At 37.5% G+C, this 17,792-nt stretch overlaps 1 protein-coding gene across 2 annotated transcripts in view; it reads left to right on the forward strand.

The window, feature by feature from the left end:
- Positions 1–17,241, forward strand: part of MDN1 (midasin AAA ATPase 1) — a 106,829-nt gene extending 89,588 nt beyond the window's left edge. For both annotated transcript variants that reach the window (XM_052781511.1, XM_052781512.1), the window contains exons 85-102: positions 83–220; positions 1,184–1,353; positions 1,584–1,727; positions 2,428–2,563; positions 3,174–3,496; positions 3,753–3,914; positions 4,293–4,394; positions 4,549–4,750; positions 5,397–5,570; positions 6,991–7,148; positions 9,003–9,092; positions 10,012–10,127; positions 10,759–10,933; positions 11,582–11,655; positions 11,752–11,866; positions 12,854–12,917; positions 14,703–14,845; positions 16,201–17,241. In XM_052781511.1, the coding sequence (XP_052637471.1) occupies positions 83–220; positions 1,184–1,353; positions 1,584–1,727; positions 2,428–2,563; positions 3,174–3,496; positions 3,753–3,914; positions 4,293–4,394; positions 4,549–4,750; positions 5,397–5,570; positions 6,991–7,148; positions 9,003–9,092; positions 10,012–10,127; positions 10,759–10,933; positions 11,582–11,655; positions 11,752–11,866; positions 12,854–12,917; positions 14,703–14,845; positions 16,201–16,389 (2,675 nt within the window). In that variant the 3' untranslated portion in view covers positions 16,390–17,241. The remainder of the gene's footprint in view (positions 1–82; positions 221–1,183; positions 1,354–1,583; positions 1,728–2,427; positions 2,564–3,173; positions 3,497–3,752; positions 3,915–4,292; positions 4,395–4,548; positions 4,751–5,396; positions 5,571–6,990; positions 7,149–9,002; positions 9,093–10,011; positions 10,128–10,758; positions 10,934–11,581; positions 11,656–11,751; positions 11,867–12,853; positions 12,918–14,702; positions 14,846–16,200) is intronic.
- Positions 17,242–17,792: the final 551 nt, after the last annotated feature.

The raw sequence follows: 17,792 nt of genomic DNA on the forward strand, positions 1-17,792 counted from the left end.
ATATTGTTGTGGTACTTTAAGTAAGCTTTAATATATAGGCAAGATCCATTGTAATTTTTGGCTTTACCAATAATTCAGATAGAAGACAGTTTTCAAAAGGGTGAAGAGAAGGAGAAAGAGGATCAAGATTCTAAACCAGACATTGAAGGAGAAGACAATGCAATTGAAATGTCAGAAGACTTTGAAGGAAAAATGCATGATGGAGAACAGGAGAAAAAAGGTTTGGTCCTTCCACTATGGCAAACTTAAAAGAAATATTATAGATCAGTCCAGTAATGGTTGATATGTTCATATAATGAAGCATATACTGAAAAGTTAGTGTTAACAACAGAGTAGTGCCATTTGTATATTAATACTAAGAAGTATTAATATGAACGCAAAGAAGTGTACAAAGAAAATACTGTCTCCTGTCACTGTGGTGGTTTTGGAATGAAGGGAGATGATTCTTCCTGTTGTGAGCTGACCTATAGACGCATTTTAAAATTAGTTACTGACTTTCTGAAGCTGTTGAAGATCAACAGAACACTTGAGAATATGGCTGTAGTTAACGTCAAAACATGATTAATGAAGCTATTGCTAACTTATAAGCAATGAAAAGAATTTAACTTTACCTTTTTAAAATGGAAGAAATAGCAACATTTGGTAGCTTCATTCAAGTTGCTACTCGCCAAAAGGTAGCAGTTCTTCACTTTAAAGGGTAACAGCTTGAACATCTGAAAATAATATGGTTTACAAATTACCATAGTGTTAATCTACTTTCAAATCTCTGACAAAGTGCCAAGAATAAGTTCATCTGCACAAGAAGGGAAATTCCCAAGATAATAAACAGATAAAGTGGAATGGACCTTTCCCTTCCCAGTAATGCCAAAACATTTTGAAAATGGAGGAGGGAGAGTGTAAGGAATAGAGTTTAAATCATCCAAGTTTTGCACCTGGTACTTGTTAGTCTGAGGGAGAGAATGCTGTGTGTGTCCATGTGTCCAAGAGAACACTGAACCACATAATTAGGACCCTGCTTTTCTGGGTGTTAGTGCATGTGTGTCTTCTTCCACACCTCTCAGTTAACTGCATAGGGTGATGAAATTAAGCTGCAAGTATGACTTCTTGCTTGTTTGTTTCTGAACTTAACAAAAAAGTTAGCTTTATCTCTTCTGTACTGAAATACATTCTGAACTGTACACAGAAAATGATGAAAATTCAGATGAAGAGGAGGAGCTGGATAAGCAGATGGGAAATCTTGATAATGCTGAAGCTGATGATAAACTGGATGAGAGGCTCTGGGGGGATGAAGATGACGATGATGATGAAGATGCCAGTAGTAAAACAGAAGAAACTGGACCAGGAATGGATGAGGTAAAGAGAACAGGGGTGGGAAGAAGAATATCAAAGGAATTAAACTCTGTTAACTTGATGTGACCTAGACCGTGAACTCCTTTGCATAGCTCTTGGTCTTGGAAAGGGATAATTTGAGGATATCACAAGTTATTTAATGTTGTTTTTTCTGTAGGAGATCATGTCTTGTCACTCAGTCTCTGAGAAGCAGGTAGCATAATTGAGTTTCTTTTGAATTTGTTGGTTAATAGGAGGATTCAGAGCTCGTTGCAAAAGATGACAATTCGGGCACAGGAAACAAGGATAATAAAAAACAGCCTCCTAAGGATGAGGAAAAAGAACAACAAGAAGACGACAGTGGAAATGAAGAGAAAATCCATGAACAAATTGATGAGGTAAAAATGGTTTGGACTACATAGAGTATCTTGCTGTTAAACCATATTGTGGTGCTCACATCATGTGTTTCTGAGAATTTGAAATGCTCTTTCTTCAATAGTGAAGTGCACTGATGAAAGTTAGTTCATTTCAGAGCTAAAAGTAAACCATACTGTATCCATTATATTATATGTATATTTTCTGATCCATGATCAAGAAAGAGTTTTTGTTGGCACTAACCTGAACTTGTAATGGCTGCCAAAACAGGCTTTACACTGAATTGATGTTTTGATGGATAAAGCTAAAAAGTTCTTGTTCTGTTGTGTTTAGCAACAGAAACATCTTCAGTCAGTGGGACTGATCCGCAAAATCTGTATACAGCATGCTTGAAGATTCTGCACAGTGTGCAAGAGTGCATTTACCATCTGCAAGAGTGCAGATTCTGTTCAGAATCTTTCAGCTAGGAAAATCAGATTCTGAACACACTGTTTTGAAGAAGTAACAATTTATGTAAATGCATTTGCCAAAATTAATCTTTTTCTGCTATTTATACATGAGGATGTGTACCACTGGAAAGTCATTTTTAACTGATCAGAATGTAATACATATCCAGTATTTCTGTGTCCTAGAGAATGCAATAGTATCTTATTTCTCATCTTTGCCTTTCTTCCTACTTTTTACATATCTGTTATTTTTTTCTCCCCATTCTTTTGCTGACAGTGTGAGTATGATGAGAATGAAGTAGATCCTTATCATGGCCAGCAAGAAAAGCAGCCCGAAGTTGAACCTTTGGACCTTCCTGATAATTTGAACCTGGAGAATGATGAGAAGAGTGATGAGGAGGAAGAGGATGAAGGTACAGCTGAAAATCTCTCTACAGATTCCCAGATGAAAGCCAGATGGAAGTAGGGAGGAACAGTCAGTAATAAGCTCTTTTTCTCTATAGAAAGAAGAGACATGGTGGTAGGATTCTGTGTAACAAGAAGCTGCAAATTCATTTCTGTGTATCAAGATACCAAATTCAGGCTGGATAAGAACTCAACAATACAGCATTTTCCTTTATCTCCCTTTCATGCACACTGTGGAGCAGGCTTTCTCATGTTATCCAAGCGATACACCCTAAATTATGCTAGAAGCTCCTTATTTCATTGTCCAGTTGCTTTTGTGGTTTCAATTTTTTCTATGATACTTAGAAGAATTTGTACTCAAAGTCAACTGACCCTCAAGAATATTAGGTTAAAGGAAGTTAATACGAATTCATCCTGCTGTATTGTTAGTTACAAACCAGTTGTGACTTAAAGAAATTACCTGCTATAGAAAATCATAGATTCTATGTATAGAATTCTCAGTATTTTCTTTAAGATTTTTTTGACAGCATGGGCAGTTTTATTCCAAATATCTGTAATATTTACTGTCTCTGTACTTCACTGAAAGCTTTGTATACCTTTCTGATTTTTTTAATCCAGAAGAAGAGAATGCTTTTGAAGTAGATGAGAAACCTGTTGATTTAAGTGAGGCAGAGAAGATGGAAGAACCGAATGACGAGAATACTGGTGAGACAGAAAGAGATGATCAAGATGCAGAACCAGCTGAAGAAGGCATTTCTGAAGATAAAGAGGAGAAGGAAGATGAAGGGGACAAAAATGCTGATGATCAAGAAGAAAATGCAGGGGACACTGAGGATGCAGCAGCAGAAGAGGAGGAAGAGTCACCACCACCTGATGAGGAAAAAAATGAATCTGCTGAAGATAAGGGAATCCCTGCTGCTGACCAAGGCCTTCAACCTCAGGTAGAGAGTAATACATAAAAGAAGCTTTTTTTTTTTTTTATTACCTTATACAAGTCTTAAATGGATGTGTTCTATGATGCTCTGAAACAAATTTGACATTGAGTAGGTGTAATGTTAGTGAGAATCTTCACTGAGATAACAGAGATGTGCTTACTATTAAACTGGTGTATTTCTGTTATCTGTATTCCGGTTACCTCCTTGGCCTTCTGTTTCCCAGTGGTTTTTAGAACATTAAAATAAACTGATGTTCTTTCAGGAAGAAGAGGGTAAAGATAATTCAGAGATGGATGAACAGCTCCCTGAGCCTGAGGAAAGAATGGAGCATGAAACACAAGGGCAGACTGGGCAAGAAAACCTGCAGAGTGACAGTGCTGTTGAGCTGGCTGGAGAAGCTTCCGAAAGAGACCAGTCTAAAGAGGTAAATTACATGGAAGTGTCCTAGTTAAAAATGCTGAACTTGTTAACCTGTTTTCAAGTTACAATCAAGCAATAGCTGCCATGTTTTTAAGAATTGTGTCTAAGATTCAATTTTTAGAACACCAGTTACAAATTCACTGAAAAAATAGGAGACCATATACATACTTTCATAGTAGTGAAAACTGGTGGTGAGTTTAGCCTAATCGTTGAGCTGCAGATCTGTCTCATCTGCTTTCCACAAGAATAATACTGACAGTTGTGAGCCGTTTGTCATTCACAATAGAAGGTAGCACAGCATTGCAGTTTAACTTCTCAAATTTGTCTGCAACAGTTGCTAAATCCCTTTTCAGTTACTATTGCAATTTTTTTGGTCTCTCAGGAATACGGAAGTGGAGCTTCAAGTGCAAATCAATCCGAAGGCCATGAATCCACGCGCATGGCCCGTATGGCTTCTCAGAAGCAAAGCAGAAAAAATACTCAGGTTCATCTCTTCTTTTCAATTTTTTTATTTTTTTATTTGACTGTCTTAATATTAACTAGCAAATAGGCAGTTTCTCCTTGTTAGAACTTTTGTTCTAATCAGTGTTTGGTTGCACCTGACTTGAAGTTCATGGTGTTAATTTGTTCTTTTTCAGAGTTTCAAGAGGAAACCTGGTCAGGCAGACAATGAGCGCTCAATGGGAGATCACAATGAACATATCCACAAGCGACTGAGAACCATAGAATCCAGCAGTGAAGCAAAGCAGAATACAACTCAGCCTAAACAAAATGCGGAAGAGGCTGATGCGTTTGAACATATTAAACAAGGCTCTGAAAGCTATGATGCACAGACATATGGTACGATGGTATTTCTGGGTGTAAAGAGTTGTCATTGCAGAATCAAATCCTGAAGTGCTCCTATTTACTCTAGTTTCTCCCAGTATGTTTTTTAAAGTTACGTTTAACAATCCTTGCTTTGGTTTAAGATGTAGCACCATTTCACTACAATAAATGCTACTCTTTTGGCAATCAGGTTCAAACTAATGATAACACTTTTGAAAACACCAAATTGACTCATAAAAATGGATTTTAGATTAATAAACATATTTAAAATCTGTTCTCTTCAAATCTTACTTCAATTATTTTGAAGCCCAAACTGCTACCACACATGCAAAACATTTAGGATAACACAACAGGTTCTTTATTCTGTATCAAATTTCTCTCTCTTTAAAAATAATCCTCTAATCTACATTTAATTAAATAAGTTGCTTTCTATTAAAGTAACTAGTCTATTTTATTCATCAGGTTTTCAGGGCAATAGTTCACTGACACAACATGGCACGGCACAGTGAAAGATAAAACTGAGGTTATGAGACAATAGCTCAGATCTCTTCTGAAGTTCACTAAAACTGACATGCAGTGGCCTCAGAGTGTGACCTTTTTTTACAACTTCACTACCTTTGCTTCCTCTTTCCCTTTAATAAGTATTGTTGTCTTTATACAGATGTAGCTAGCAAGGAGCAAGAGAAACCTATTATGCCTCTTGAAGAAAAGGAAGAGGGAGATTCTGAAGATGCAGCTATGGAAACAGAAATGCAGAGCAATGAGGATCTCAGAGCAGTAGACACAGAGGAGCTGAAGCCAGAAAAAAAGAAGTCTACTGCCACTAAAACTCCTGGTACATTAACTTAAAAAACATGATAAATGTATGCTGATGTGCATCTTTAAATGTATATGTGGGTATTTATATTTGCATGTAATGGATGTGTATATGTTTTATAAGACTAAAACATCTGCTTTTAATTGACTTTTCTGCAGCAGTATTGTTACTCCTGCCTAGTAACCAGCATTAGCCTTTACTAAATTGGTTGGGTGACAGAGGGATTTGCTGTTTTCTTTCAAGTCAATGGTCTCTAATCTTTATCCACTTCTTTGAAGAAGTAAAAAGCAAACACTGTCCTGCTGTTCGGCGCAATGCCAATTCACTTAATTAATTGGCATGTAACAATGCATTCCAGTGTCACCAGTATCAGCACTACATAACTTTTTGTGTGTGTAACTTCTGACAAAACACCAAGAAGTTGAGGAGCTGGTCTGAACAACATCCGGTGAGGTAGCTCTGAAGTGTCACTGTCTCACTGCTTTCTTCCTTAAGTGGGAATGAAACAAAACAAAACTGAGCTGCCTAACAGAAAATGGCTATCAGATGCAAACAGTTGGTAGACGAGAAGATCATAGGTCTGACTTGTCAGCCACACAGCCCACACGAACAAAATAAATAAGCTGGATATAAGTATCTCTTGCTAGTTGGAACAGAAGTATTTAATTTTGATGAATCTAAGTAAATGACACCGTAGCTTGGAATTTTGAATGGTTTTCTCACCAGGCAACACGACAGCTGTCTAGAAAGGGGAGATGAGTTTTACCAGCCTGAATTCACCTTCTTGCCTCTCACTCCCTTCAGTTTTAATCTCTTCACTTCAATCTCTTGCTAGACTCATTAGCTTTATGGTACAGGCATGCATGTAATCAGTCTATTTGTTTTTCCACATGATTCTGTAACAGTATCTTGTGAAAAACTAGGATCTTTGAAACAACTCCTACAATGTTATAGTTGGGTTTTTTTCTTAGAGTAATTCTTAAAAAATGAGTTGTTAAACAGTGTAATATAGTAGAAACAATAATAAAAGAAAATCTTTAGTCCATTCCTAATGATGGTTTTCTGAATGTTCTCAAATTGTTTTGTACCTCCTGTCACTCTGTCAGAGAGGCTATGAAGCTCAAAAAATGTACTTCACCAATGGAATTTTCAGATGTTAATGTTGGCCAATATTTTGTTCATTTGGCAAGAAGGTTATGAGAGAGAAAAAACAGTTTGCATATGGAAATGCATAGTTATCTATTCCAGTGAGTTGCAAGGTCTTGTATTCATCCTACTCCTAGAACTGATAGTCTTAAGATTTGTGCACTTCTGTAAAAAAAACAATGTCTGGGTTGCACTACAAAGCATGTGAGACACTTTGTAAGAGTCAAGATATAGTATTGGTTCTTGTATTACGTGTGACCCACAAAGTTAGTAATTAGTTTTGTGATTGTAGGACCAGGTGAAGTGGAGCCAGAGATCCAGACTTTTGACTCAGAGGATGTCAATGACTCTACAAAAGAAAAGCTACCAACAGTGACTGAAGAGAAGCCAGAGAGAAGCAAAGACTCGACCATACATACAGCCCATCAGTTCGTGATGGACACTCCCCAGGTATGATACCCAGCGTGTCTTCTTATGACTACAGTAGTAGAAATGGTCTGTTTTATTTGACCTGTGTTAATGAAACTCTGTGAATGCAAAAGTTTAGAATTACTTTCATTCAGGCAACTCAGTAGCTTGCTGTTCTTTAATAGCAGAATGAAAAGTAACAGACAACCAACTGTTGTATATGCAGCTGAATGATGACTTTAATATGACAAGTCCTCCCCGTCCTTATGTGGGAGGGTCTCATCCTCACTTTTTGTAAAATAAAATTTTGTTTTTCTATCTGTCAAGAACTGTTTTGCTTAGACGAATCTGCTGATCAAATGCTTGGGTAGAGTGGAGTGCGATAGGCAAGGGTGTGTGGCCTGAAGATAAAGGGTTCAGAGCGATGAGAGCGCTAGGCATCTGTCACCCTAAAACACCATTGTAGACAAAGAATTCACCTCAGTTAATTCATCACAATCTATTACTTCCTCAAAAGAACCTGACTGCAAATATTCTAGACCCCTTCTGAGCCTTTTATGAATATCTCAATTCAAAAAATATCATAGCCTAGAAAAACCTAGAGCTTCATGTAACATTCATAGTTTCCTAGTGCAAACTGTTAGCTGTGAAAAAGCACATTTTATCATAAAGAGCTATGGCATAGAAGCAGTTGATGGTGGACAACCAATTGATAAAGAAAGAATATTTTCAGTGTCTGTTTTTTCAGAAGTATTGACCTTTCATGCTTATAATGCTGTGTCCTGAGTATATACTTGGAGAGCAATATTTTACTGTTTCTGCGAACAACACAGAAAGGATTGTGTGCCAGCTATACCTGATATTTCCATCTTAATGCCAAATGTGGCAGCTCTTTGGAAAGAGGCTGCTGAATGCAAGAGTGTTCTCCTGTTGTAGAATAGTTAGGTGCTTTTTTTTTGTGGTTGGGCTTTGTTATGGGTTGTTTTTTTTTCTCAATTGACATGCAAAATCTGAAACAGGAGGGGGAGCTCTTGCAGCACCAGTTAAAGAGAAAGGGAGAAACGTTGCAGGGGGGAAAAGTGCAAGTTCTCACCTTTCAGCAAAAGGAAGAGAGAAGCAGCCCCCTCCATGCGCATTCTTCCTCCCTTCCTTAAACCTGCAGTAGGTGGCCAGAGGGACTGCTGCTGCTTCTTGAGCAATGAGAAGTATTGGTACTGCTGAGTTTGCATTTATAGACTTATTTTTCTTAATCCAGTAAACCTGCAGGTTATGGAGACCATATACTACTGTTTGGCTAAACTATGGTTTTACAAGTCAGGGACAGAAGTTGTCACTGAAAGCACAACAAAAGTTGAAGAAGTGTAATAAAGCTTGGGTGTCCTTTAACAGAATGGCTTATCAAATAGTATTTGCTGGCAGGTAAAGAGGAAGATGTCATTCAATTCTTTTAGTGGTTTGAATGAAGCTTTTAAAAAAAATATAGTTAAGGGAAGCATATTATATTTTGGAAGATACTAGATAGGTAGCATTCAATAGTTTGATCTCTGTTATACTGTTATTAAATCTGGTGTTTATCAAGATAATTTCATTGAATTATCTTGAAGTTCTGTATATGATTATTTTCTGTGTCTATCATAGATGTTCCTAGTTTTGTTTCTATGTTGATTGTGTCATAGATGCAGGTATTTGTGGGGAGGTATTTATCCTTCCTGTACGTGGAAGCTATTAAAAAAATGGAGATTTAGAATCTCAATTTAAATTTTTTCAGGTATTTTTGTGCCTAAAAGATTAAGAACAATGTATTTTTACTTTTTTTTATAGTTTGCTATAGTTTGGGAATCACCAGATGGGTGAACTTATTTTTCTGTCTCATAAATCTCATAACTACACTTCTAGCACATCGTTAGAGATCCTGAAGAGCTAAGAAAGGAACTTGAAAGGCATTTGGAAGTTTGGCAGACGCAGCAGTCTGGAACTCCAGATGAGGTTTGTGACGTTGTTTTAGTATAAAACTGTCATAAGAATCTTTTATTGCATTATTTCATCTTGGTTTACTGCTGAAGCATTGAGGAAGCCAAGCAGGCTGGAATCTAAATATTCAAAATTGCATGATTTAGGTGCTATTTTTGTTGTTATGTTCAACTTGTTCTGAAAAAAATTATATTATTCTTAAAGCTGGATGATGTTTCAGATCTTGTTTTGAACATGCTGTGTGCTATTTGCAGAAAGTTACTCTGTCAATAATGACTTCTAAAACTTGCATAGTTAGCAACTCTTTTCTCAGTCCCGCCAAGCTCCTTCTATTTTGAGTTGTCACCTGCAGTTAAGTGCTGGACACCACTTTCACAAAATTATGATCAACAGAAGCCGTCTCCTTCAGTTGCAGTGGTGGAGTTTGAGCTAACCAACAGCAGAACCAGAATATGATACTTGCTCTGACTGTCCTAGTCATGAATTGTAAACCATATTTGGAAGTAATTCCTGAATGAAAATGCTGGTGTAGAGGCTTAACAATTTTGCTGAATTTTAATTAATTTTAATTTTTGATGGCCAATAGAGAACCTAGCAGACTTTACACTTTGCCTTGCTGTAATACCAACTATCAGATGGTGGCCATTACAAGATTTTCCTGTATCAACAGCAATGCCAAAGTTGCTTTGTGTACTTCTAAAGGAATTATCATTGCACATTGCAGCTTCATAGCAGCAAGGAGCATCCTAAGTTGAATGAAAATTTTCAGCTTTTTAGAGTGCTTACAAGACACCCTCACAGTTTCAGCTAATAGTTACCTACTCCTTCCCCCTTACTACACTGAGGTTTGTTTTCTTTTTTCAGGCAGTGCTTCCCAACTTTTTGTTTTTTCATAATTCACTTCTATTTCTTTCTGTGATGTATGATGTTTTAGGAGAAGGAAGCAGCACAGTTGTGGCAGAGGTATTTAGTACTGACAGCTCCTCTGTCACAGCAGCTTTGTGAACAGCTACGACTCATACTGGAACCCACTCAGGCAGCCAAATTGAAGTAAGTTGGGTCTTTCTGAGGCTTCTAGTTTCTTTAAACTGCTGGTCTTAGGGGGCTTTAACCTCTGTACAACTGCAGCTCTACATCGTTTTTACTTTACAGCAATTATTCTTGTTTGCAAATGCATTCATTTTACTTTTGTATGGGAACACTAGGTTATTTTATGAAATGTAAACGTGATATGGTAGTAGGTGCCCATCCTGAGGATATTGCCTCCTATTTTTTCCTTCTGTGCAACAGATGATCAAACCAACTTAAACACATGAAGTGCAGTTGAGTCAAAGATTATGTTAAATGTCAAAATGTTTTATGTTGTTTTTAACACTGACTTTTTTTTTTAAGATATCTAGACTTGTTTCAAACTGTAGGAGTCTAAATTCAAGGTCTGCCTTCCATTTTAGGCACCTAGATTTAAGAACTTCTTTTAAAAACACTGAATATCCATCTTGCATTAAAAATGTGAGGGTTTTTTTATCTATACCTAAATATGAATATTAGAACTACTAATTTTGTTTTTATTGTATTTAACAAAATTTTGTTATTTTGGTTCATATGATGCATAGGCCAGAATTTCCAGAATGAGGTATTTGCTGATAATCCTTGTCACTGTGTCTTTTTTCTTAACTTTCAGAGGAGACTACAGAACAGGGAAGAGACTGAACATGCGCAAAGTGATTCCATATATTGCCAGTCAGTTCCGAAAAGATAAGATCTGGTTGCGAAGGACCAAGCCCAGTAAACGACAGTACCAGATTTGCTTGGCTATTGATGATTCCTCTAGTATGATAGACAATCACTCTAAACAGGTAACATAAAACCTTGGAAGAAGTAGGAAGAAACTACCCATTGTTGATGAGTATGTCAGCTGCTGACCTGTTTCATACAGAGCTGGTGGCTGTTGGAAAGCCTGACTCTGCTGATTCTAGAGCAGCTATTTTTCTGGTCCATGGGCTTGAACTCTTTGTCATGTCATGCTTAAGAGATTTGTTACTAAAAGATCAGTGAAAGTTAGCTGAAAGGAGGAGATGTTAAACTTGTTAGAGGTGTACATATCCATTGGAAAATTATTTTTTTGTAGCCTACAAAAGGCTGAAACTTGCTTAGCTATGCAGTTCACTGGAGGATTAAATATTAGTTCATCATAGCTCACTTGTAGGGTTTTTATTTATTAAAAATGAGTGTTTCCTTCTGAATAGTTATTTTGGTGTTTATTTCATTAGCCTGCCTAAAGTGGTATCTCTAAATCAATCAGCCAAAGCCCTCAAGTAGAACTATTGTATCTTTATTGCAATGACTATCTTGCATAAAAATAACAGGAAAAAAGATAGGCAGTCTCTTCGTTTATTTTACTAGAGGATGAAAAATAATTTCAGTAACATTCTTCATATTTAATACCGAGCTGTGAGTAAAACTTGGAATATCCTATTTTTTTATGTAACTTTTTTCTTCAATAGCTTGCATATGAATCCCTGGCAGTTATTGGAAATGCACTGACTCTTCTAGAAGTGGGACAAATTGCTGTGTGTAGGTGAGTTTATTTGAAATCTTGACTTCTCTTCAAGACTTCAGAGCAGAATGTAAGTACCAGTTTCACACTGTTGTAATTTTTTCTTTTTTTCTAAAGCTTTGGAGAGACTGTTCAGCTGCTGCACCCATTCCACGAACAGTTCAGTGACCAATCAGGAACACGGATATTGCGTCTTTGCAAATTTCAGCAGAAGAAAACAAAAATAGCCCAGGTACGCGAGAATGCCTCTAGGGCAACAAGTCTGCAAATCTTTTTCAGACAAGACATCAGCAGCTTCATGGTTTCATGATCACTTTGTAATGTTTACTGGTTGTTTATATTTGAAAGTCTGATAGCTGGTTAGATAGAGAGAATGGTCACAATTTTGTAATAGTAAGAGTGTTTTCTCACTTGTACTTCTGATGTATGCCACTTTTAAGCATTCATCTTTCTCTGTATTGGGTCTTAAACAGTATTTTGGCTACAAGCTATCAATCCTACTCTTGTCTGTACCCTATTGCTATATCCCATCAAAGTTTGTGGGAGTTCAGGAGGCTTTCATGCCATGGATTCCACTGTAGTAGCAGTAGGAAGAGCTTTGTATGTTTGTCAGGCTGTAAGTTTGTCAGACTTGACTGATTCCTGAAGAAAATAACTTTCTGTAGTAATACTTCCTGGATGGCTACAAAGTTTTCTTCTTTTAGGAAGGTTTTTGCACTCTTACCTTTCCAGACTTGGATAAGATCTTCCATTAATAGTAAATGCAAAAAGGGAGACCCAAATAGCTCGATGGTAACCTTGTAAATGCCAAAATTGGGAGGACTTGACAGTTGATGTCCTTAATTTTAATGGGGAATATGTTACCAGATACTTCTGTTGCAAGTTGAAGCCAAAGAAGTTCAACCTAGAAATAGGATGTATATTTTTTATTATGTCATTAATCACTGGAACAATTTACTGAGGTTTTGATGGCTTTGTTAGCATTGGACAAATTTTAAATCCAGATTGAAGGCTTTTCTAAACATTCTTTAGTTCAAAAACACTTCCTAAATTTGAAGCAGGGGTTAACATAGGAAAATGCTAAGGACTGTGTCTGTGTAGGTGGTCAGACTAAACTATCTTGGCATTTAAAATACAGAAATGTGTTCTTTAAAAATGTTACCATTATTAAGTTTATTATTTTATGAAAACTTAATCTCCTTATTTATTTCCTCTACAGTTTCTAGAATCATCAGCAAATATGTTTGCTGCAGCACAACAGTTGTCTCAAAATATTAATCCAGGTGAGCTTTTTTTGTTATTATGCTTGTTGCCATGGCAGCAGAATGCTCACTACAGTCCCGAAACAATATCCTGCCAGAAAGACTCCTAGCACTGAGACATCACTTGCATTAGGGCTTTGGGTTTTGCTCTGTCAAAAGGAATGTTTGGTTGATATTTAGCTCAAAACCCAAAAGACACCTACCTCATATTTGTCACTAATTCACTGAAATTTCATTTAAGGCTTTTTAAAAAGGCACACCTTAGCTGCTTCCCTTAGGTCATGTTTCCAGATTGTGTTTCAGTCCTAGACACTGCCTGCTTTAGAGCATCGTCCAGCTTCCTAGTGACCTTGACTCCCTAGGCACTTCTGCTCTTGCTTGACAGCTTGATTTCTGGAGGTATCCAGAAGCACACTGTTCTGAGGAGGATAAGTGTTTGCCTCCTACCTGTCTTTCACTGTGGTGCAAATTTAGGTCATGAGCTGCTTGAGTTTCCCAGAAAAGCTGGAAGGCTTGTTATTTCACAGCTGACCTACAGTTAGTCTAAAAGGCTGCTTTGTGCTAGTTAAAAGCTTGTCATGATGGCACCCATATTTTAAAGAAGTTCTTGTTGAAGTACTCTAAGAAATGGATAATCTGGGATTTATAATCCACAGCTGCTTTGCCACAGGGTGGCCAGGCTGTTGGAATATTCTGAGGGGGAGCAGCATCCAGTCCTGTTGAACTAGGCTGGGATGCAGCAGCAATCAGGTCCCCAGAATCAGGGAGCTAGCAAGAGAAAAGGCAGTAGGATACATCATCCTTTTTTGTAAAAAGACCAAGCCCTGTCACATTTGGGGCCTGTCTGCAGAAAGGGAGGAAGTATTCTGCATGCCTCCCTAGCCATTATGCTGGGGGGGGGGGGGGGGAGGCGGGGGCAGACAGGAGAGAGGGGCTTGCATTCCCAATTATTACTGTTATTTCCTTATAATTAAAAGATGATAGATACATAACTTACTTAGAATGTCCCTTTGGAGGGATATGTCTCTGACTTGGGGTGGCAACTTGGGTCAAGCAACACGTCTGCAGAGAATGATCGGTGCTGAGTAACCTAGCATCTGTCCTGTGTATGTTTCAGGAGGTTTACTTCAGACTATCTTGTCTGGTCCCAAGGGCTGAATGCCCTGTAGTGGTTGGACTGCCTTGACTGTGCCTCTGGAACCTATCTTCTGGTTTAGTTTCCTCCAAAAATAATCCATTTTGTGCAGTCTAAGACTGCTCTCTGATGGAAGCCAAGCCTGTTAAAGTGGGGACAACAGGGAAATATGTTTCAAAAGCACAGTCTTAGTCCAAGGTGACACACTAATACAGATGCACCCATAGGTACCTGCTTCTGGAGGAACAGATCTGGACTCTTTTTCGTTGCAGCAGCTGCTGCTCTACTGAAGTAGTGATCTAGTGGCTGGACTCTTAGAATTCAGCCAATATCTAACTCCTAGGCACTTACCAGGCATGAAAGAAAAGACTGTTACTAAGTTTGTTTAGGTATTTTCCGTGCCTTTCATCGTTGATTATGGTATTGATGGACTGGGTTTTTTTTTCCCCCGGTTATTCTCAACGGTTTCACACAATGGGAAAATCTTTCTTGACCCCCTTGTAACTGCAGCTTAATGTTAAGTCACAGAATTCTATTTGATAAAGACTTTATTTCCTTAGGAGTAGTTGTTTTTCCACTATACCCACAGGGCTAACAACAAAATAGTCTTTTTTTGCCTTTTAAATGGATTACTCTAACTTACTGGAATTTTAAATGTTCTTTGTGCTCAGAAACAGCACAGCTGCTTTTGATTGTATCTGATGGAAGAGGCCTTTTCTTGGAAGGCAAGGAACGAGTGACAGCAGCAGTTCAAGCAGCTCAGAATGCCAATATCTTTGTTATTTTCGTAGTGTTGGACAATCCTAATTCCCGGGTAAGTGAGCGAACAAGGGAGAAGTATTCAACTGCAGTGAATGAGAAACTGATACAAATCTTTTTCTTGTTTCTTGCAATGTTATACAGCTATCTTATCTTTTGCAGAGTTCAAAGATATTTAGCCCAGTTTCATTTTTTCACATCTGTCAGATCTTCTATGATTTCTCCCTACTGTGATTCTTATCCTCTTTTGTATTTAAAAAAAAAAAAAATGCCTTCCATGCCACAGAAAGGCTAAGTAAGAGCTCCTGTCGTCAAATGTAATGGTTGTAGATTTTCGCCACCACAGAAGTAGCTGGCAGGTAGACAAATTCAGAGTTTGAGATGCTTTGTTCCCTCTCACTTTTAATTCAGATTTATCATTTCTGACAGCAGTGTCCATTTGATACAGCAGCTGGAGCCAATATGAGATTAAACATTAGACAGAAAGGAGTATATGAGAGTTATTTAGTGCCTGAATTGGGAAAGCTGGGTACTGCATTTGGTAGCTGGGAAACAAAACTGTTAGATTTCCTTGGTTGGGAAGCTGAAATATCTGGGAGCTTTTCAGGGATACTCTAGTGCAATAAGGGAGTAAACTTAAGCCTTACTTTAAATTATGTGGTGAAGGCTCTAATTTTGTAGTTCACATTTTCTTCCTGTATCTGTTTTTCCATGCAAGACTCAGCTGCTATATTTATTGTTGAAAAATGAACAATTCTCTTGCTGACAAAGTATAATAAGATTTTGATGAAACCTGGCTATAATGTCAAGCAAAAATTCTGGTCAGTGAAATGTGTTTTTCACAAGCTTTATTAATTTTCTGAGCTGCTTCACTGAGCAACTAAGAAGTTACTTTACAAGAAGTACAGCTTACAGCTGGAGTTTTAATCTGATTTTTGTCTTTGTAGTGTGTGTTGAAATGTAAAATAATTTGCTAAAGAATCTTGTTGTATTAGATCACTGCACAAATGCAAGTTGAACTCAGCCCTAAAGAGCTTACAGATGACAGTGTCAGGAAGGCATCAAATGTGTAAAACTGAAGTGATAACAGTAAACTCAAATTATAAACTACTAAGGAAAGACAGGATTTATTTATGGAATTTGGTATTGCAGAAGCTTAAGCTTAGTCTCTTCTAGCCTATAGTTTGTTGATTAGAGCACTTTAAAAGGGCAAAAGTATTTAATTGCATTGTGTTCAGCTTTTGACTTGATTTACCATTGAACACTTATGGCTTTTAATATTAAAACTCTTTTATTAACTTTTAATCTAACAGAGGAGAAATTATAAGTATTTGAAAAATAGGATAAACTATATCAAAGGCTTGTAGAAGATGCATGTAGTTTAGTAGTAACATAAATTCTTTTTTACAGGATTCCATTTTGGACATTAAAGTACCTATATTCAAAGGACCTGGAGAATTGCCTGAAATTAGATCTTACATGGAAGAATTCCCATTCCCATTCTACATGATCCTCAGAGATGTGAATGCGCTTCCAGAAACTCTTAGTGATGCACTCAGACAGTGGTTTGAACTGGTGACCGCCTCAGACACTTTGTAGACTTTGTAGACAAAGTCAATACCTGATTGCTGCTAAACTGCTGAAATACATGAAACGGCATTTCATCGGAGAGTTCATAAGGTCTCTTTCTAACTAGGATTAATGTGCAGGAGCTGCCCTCTGGCAGTCCGACTGCCTAAGAACAAAATGGTTTAGGTGCATTCTCCCACGTTTGTCAGAGGACAATTATGCGATGGTGAGACTGTCACCTTCTTTCATTGCCTATTCCCACAAGTAACGTAAAACTTTCTTCAACTTCTCTTGTAATAACTTATTACTTTTTAAAAAAATATGTATTTGTAATGTTCATAGAGGTAAAATTATTCCTGCTACTGTCTATTGCAATAAGAAAAATCAGTCTTGCTTCTGGGAAGGCATTTCTGCATTAGAAGAACTTCAGGTGTCTTGCAAAAAAAGCATTCTTTAGCTTCACCCATGTAGCTGGTGCCTCTTTGGGAAGGAGTGGGGGAGCAGGGGAAGCAGACAGTTTTAAACAACCAAAAAAAAAAAAGTACTTGAATACTTGAAACTATTCTGCAATTTAACACATCCTATTTAATTATTGCTGATTTTTGTCTGACAATATCAACAGGGAGTTTTACGAATAATGCCATATGATCATCCTTCTATTATCAGTTTACACTGTGAAGTTTGCCCCTCTGTCCAAGGCAGACATTGAGGACATTTCATTAATCTTGATGTCTTAGAGCATGGACATGACTTTTCATTGCAGAAGCTATGCATCTTATATTGTCTGTACTAATAAAAAGAGGTACCACTGTTTGTAATTATGATGTCTGTTCTTTCAGTTGATCAAAGCTTGAATAAATTAACCAAATTGCCACATGGAAATCCTGTGCATTCTCTAGCAGTGCACAAATGCAAATTTTTATATGAAAATGTGTTGTGGTTTATGTAACTTCAACACCAGTCCTCCTTTTATGAGGGTAATGCCAGCACAGAGTTTTGATTAGGGGTCCAGTCTTTTGACTTCTCTCAGTGAAAATCTGAAGGAAATTTAGTTCAAATGCCCCTGGTCTAAACTATCTTTGAAGATTTTCTTTGCCTACAAAAATTGAAGGTGTCTCATTCTAAGTGTGGTGCAGGAGTTGATCAGGAAATGGCTGGAAATGTGGGTGCATTCCCAAAGATGTGATCGTTCTCTTTGGCTTCTAGATAGAAAAACCTTACTTGAAGTATTGCTGTAGCTGTTCTGAGATGCAGCAGTGGCAAGATCCAGAGGTGTGAAATGGCCCAGCAAGGCCATTTCTCGTATTTTGTCGCTTTGCCACAGCTAATCAATGATAAGCAAATTTCTGAACTGCAGACTTACGAGGGGAACTCTATCCCATCAGAAGTTAAATGTCAGGTACTATATACTATCTTTCCAAGGTTCTCTAGAT

Source organism: Harpia harpyja, chromosome 3 (assembly GCF_026419915.1).
Source record: "Harpia harpyja isolate bHarHar1 chromosome 3, bHarHar1 primary haplotype, whole genome shotgun sequence".
Taxonomy (NCBI): Eukaryota; Metazoa; Chordata; class Aves; order Accipitriformes; family Accipitridae; genus Harpia; species Harpia harpyja.